This window comes from Palaemon carinicauda, chromosome 43 (genome assembly GCF_036898095.1).
Source record: "Palaemon carinicauda isolate YSFRI2023 chromosome 43, ASM3689809v2, whole genome shotgun sequence".
Taxonomy (NCBI): domain Eukaryota; kingdom Metazoa; phylum Arthropoda; class Malacostraca; order Decapoda; family Palaemonidae; genus Palaemon; species Palaemon carinicauda.
In genome coordinates, this window is record NC_090767.1 from 29580294 (window position 1) to 29584999 (window position 4706).

At 33.5% G+C, this 4706-nt stretch overlaps 1 protein-coding gene across 1 annotated transcript in view; it reads right to left on the reverse strand.

Moving 5' to 3' along the window:
• Positions 1-1335: 1335 nt before the first annotated feature.
• Positions 1336-4706, reverse strand: part of LOC137633554 (uncharacterized) — a 5798-nt gene continuing 2427 nt past the window's right edge. The window contains exons 3-5 of the mRNA XM_068365837.1: positions 3799-3958; positions 2953-3162; positions 1336-2027 (exon numbers count right to left, since the gene is read on the reverse strand). Coding sequence (XP_068221938.1) covers positions 2009-2027; positions 2953-3162; positions 3799-3958 — 389 coding nt within the window. The 3' untranslated portion in view covers positions 1336-2008. The remainder of the gene's footprint in view (positions 2028-2952; positions 3163-3798; positions 3959-4706) is intronic.

Genomic DNA, 4706 nt, shown 5'->3' on the forward strand with positions numbered 1-4706 from the left:
TTGCCTGAAAAACCAGAAACAATGTTGACTTCTATTTATGAAAACTAAATAATAGAAGACAGCAGAGAGAAAAAAAAAACCTCAAGCTACAATTATTGCTGACATTTACTGATAATTACTCCTTTGTTCCCCCTTCCTATTCCTTCGGTCATTCTGTCTGCATGAGAAGAAGAGACACACTTGACCTATCTTACCTTTGCTTGCTGGTATAGAGGAAATCATTACATTTTACAGAGTCCTAATTTACATTGCTTTGTGTAAAAAAATTAGAAAATATCCCAAAATAAGTCTAATTCTATAATTTTTCTAGGAAATTTATATTCAACATGAATAAAAGAAATGAATATTAACGTTACTCTACTTATTCAATTTATCAAAAAAGTAAATTATAATATTACTCCAGCTACTCCATTCATTAAGAGCAGTAACTACAAATCTAACATTTTCATTCAATTGATTAAAAGAAGTAACTCCTCATCATACCCATTTTATACAATTCATTATGAACAGTAACTCAAAATTCTTACTCTGAAAATCCTACCTCATCTTATTATTCTCTTCTCCAATGTCAGCTTCAGTTCTGCCTTCCTTCATTTTCTGTCACTCAGTCAGCCAGTCAGTCAGTCAGTCTTCTGTTTTACCAGTTCATCTGATCTGCAATAGGAAATAGCATCAATATATGAGGACATTACAAAGTTCAAGCGTTTTACAAAAGATCAAATCTCTGCAATAAAAAGCTTAGTGTCATAATCCTTTACTTTGATTTTTAATTCAAAAACTAAATTGACTACCTATGATGATATGATTCCTTAAAAGCAAAACTAGTCCATTTTAACATGTAAGTTCACAGAAAAATTTATACTTTCTGATAAGTTTACTTTAATGTTCAAAATAGCCAAATACAGAACAAGAGATTTCACAAAGAACTCACCTGTTTGAAAAGTTTTAAGATCACTTTTTCTCATTTCTTTTATTGTTGCATGATATGAGTACTTTGAAGGACTTAGGTAGGATTGTTGTCTTCATTCACCTCCAGAGAGAGAGAGAGAGAGAGAGAGAGAGAGAGAGAGAGAGAGAGAGAGAGAGACTTCTTTCTGAATAGCTTATGCTCTACAGACTTGAACTCTTTTGAACAGAATCCGTCCAGAGCTTTGAGGGAAGATTAAGGACATATCAGAAGACATTATCAATGTAGGATAATATTGAAAAATAAAATAAAATAAAACGTTAAAGGTGATAAAAACCACAGTTGTTTCATTCAGAGATTTATTTATGATGATTTCCACTGTTACTTATTACCTACCATCGCCTCTACTATCATCAACAAGACTTGATTCTCATGAATACATGTAAGACAATTTATAGAATGAATCTTTGTACATTCAAGTCTTGCAGCATTTTGCTAAGAATATGACATGATATAAGTCATGCAATACTTTGTCACTTCAAAAAAAAAAATAGTTGTATTGAAATGATTAAAGAAAAACAATCTGTGTATAGATATAAGTGAATAGAACAAACAGGAGATTGAATATAACAATAAACATAATAAAAGAAGTTTCCTAAAAATAAGTTTTTATAAAAAGACGTTGAACTTTCCCTAACATTTGTTATTGTCAAGTAGATGTCTGAGACATGATTAAACAAACATATCAAACACATGCGCACACACACACACACACACACACACACACACACACACATCATAAAAAGGTAGATTAACATGATTCCCCGATAAGTATTGTAACACCAATTTGACCATATAAGGATAAACTATGATTATGAATTAGAATTTGGTCGCTGAAGAAATAACTCTGATGAACGTCTTCTTCTTCTCCTTCATCTTCTTCTCCTTCTTCTTCTTCTTCTTCTCCTTCATCTTTTTCTCCTTATTCTTCTTCTCCTTCTCCTTCTGCTTCTTCTCCTTCATCTTCTTCTCCTTCTCCTTCTGCTTCTTCTCCTTCATCTTCTTCTCCTTCTTTTTCTTCTTCTTCTTCCCCAGGGATTTTTACCTAAGGAATGGTAACCTGACAAGCAAAGAAGATAACACCATTAAGAAAAAGACTTTGGATAAATTCAATGAATAAAAACAAAAGGTGATTATTCTATTATTCTCTTCATTATAGAAGACATGGGCGAAGATTATTATATTCATTGTAGAGAGGAGTAATAATGATAATAAAGGAAAGGCAGAAGATGAATAAGACGAGAGTTAAAGGCAATGAAGAGATAATTGAAGGGAACAGGAAATACTGAGATGCAAACACACATGATTGAAGATTCTGATCAAATGATAACGAACAAAATTATTAGAGATAACAGGAGATAATAATGAGAGGGAAATTGTTATATATATCAACTCTCTCTCTCTCTCTCTCTCTCTCTCTCTCTCTATATATATATATATATATGGATAAATATCAACACAACATCGTGTTCAAATAGAAATAAATTTCTACCTCATACTTGGGATCGAACGCTAGCCCCTTCTAATGAAAGGCCAGGTCGAAACCAACCATGCCACGAAAGCCCATAAATGGAAATCTGAACCTGACACTAATCTAGCTGTCCGAGGATTTACCTGGTGAGACATCAGTCTCTTTACCAGCGAGTTTTACCAGATTTCCCCGGGCCACCACGTGACACAATTGGTAGTAATTCATTCAAATTACCCCTAATGAGTCAATATGGATAAATATCAACACAACATCGTGTTCAAATAGAAATAAATTTATGCATATATATATATATATATATATATATATATATATATATATATATATATATATATATATATAAATATATATATATATATACACCTGCTGCTGAAAGGTTTGGAACATTGTTGGAAGAGAGAGAGAGAGAGAGAGAGAGAGAGAGAGAGAGAGAGAGAGAGATCGTACAACACCTATGAAGAAGAAGAAGAAGTATAAAAAGAAGAAGCAAACTCACCATTCAACACCATCTTCACATCCGGTGGATTCCTTTGCCTTAAGATTCATCTCTCTGACTAAGGCTTCGTCATTTGGTCGTTCATCTTTTGGGAACACGATGTCTTCTCTCACCCGGACTCCCTTCAAGGAGGCGAGGAGTCTGAGGATGACCTCAGGGCTCCTCGTCCTCCCCAGGGAACACGGAGGAAACCAGATTTCCGAGAACGATCTGTTGGGAAGAAAAAGGAAAGGAAGAAAATGGGATGAAATGAAAGGGAATGAAAAGAAGAAGAAATTAAATGATGTCACCCACAATTATTCATTATTTCATGCTTTTATTGTTATCTTGTTTTGTTAAGATGGACATGTGCATTCAGACACATACACACACACGCACAAACACCCACACGCGCACACACACAGACCCACGCAATTGGACCAACACAGCATTGCAATTGTTTATATGTACTTATATTTCATGACCCAAAATATCATGTAAATTTTGAATAAAAGTAGATACTTAAATTAATAATACTTTTTATTACATTTTTCATTATTGATGTTAATTTATATATTTTATGATCAGTTTACTTAATGCTCAAAGAAAATAGACCTATGTTCTTTCCAAAAATAGATATGGATATATGTAGGCCTATTGTAACAATTGAAAAAGTGTAGAAATAAATAAAAATCTTTTCCATTTCTATAATTATCTTTATTTTATTATATTTCTCAATATTGAGTTTACTTTATGTTCTAAGAAAATAGGCCTATGTCCAGTCCAAAATAGATATGGATGTATGTAGGCCTATTGAGAGTACCCTTTCACACACACACACACTCTTAAGGGATGATGTCTCCTCACCTCCTTGCATCCTGTGGTTGCAATGTCCGAAGGATGTCCCCAACCTTCTCGATGTCTTCTTCCTTGACGTCCTCGACTTGGATATCGACATAAGGATCCTTCTCCAAGAAAGGGATGGGGCGACTGACGCTGCTGACGTCGTTGACACTGAAGCGAATAACTGAAAGAGAAAGAAGAAGAAGAAGAAGAAGAAGAAGAAGAAAAACGTTAAGAAAAATGATAATAAAAAACTGAACATTTTCTCTGTGTTTCTTTCTTAAGATTCTAAAGGAAAAGATCAAATGGGAATAATAATAACAACGAATTTAGAGGCAAAAGAACTAAACACTGTAGAGCAATATGTCTGCCATTGTCTCTTTGAGCCAATAACAACTCAGTTTCATTCTATTGTCAAAATATCATTGGCCAATAGAAACGTTTTTAAATCCCTTTCGCTGATTGGTTCTCCCGTTTGGATAACTCCGCCCACATCCTTGTAGAGAACCAATCAGCGAAGGAAGGAGGCGGAGTCAGGAGGAGCCGTGTTTGACTATGACTGGTGCCGATATTTGTTTCCTATTCATTACAATCATGATCACTATTATTCCTTTTCATCACTATTAACTAAATCAACGCCATTAAAATGAGACATTTCCTTTTAATATATGGAAGGAAAGAAATTAAAACTTAACATCGAAAGCTTTTATATGAAATTAAAATCAGATTAAAACAATATTTTCCTTTTTGTGAAAAAAAAAAAAAACACCTGATTTAGACCTCTGAATATAATGTTCTACATCTATAGAGTAATAATGATGATGATAATGATGTTAACAATGATATTGATAATGATAACAACGATATTAACAATGAATGACAGGATGAGGGAAAGGAGGCGAGGTATTATAATGTCACTCAGAGGAAAAAAA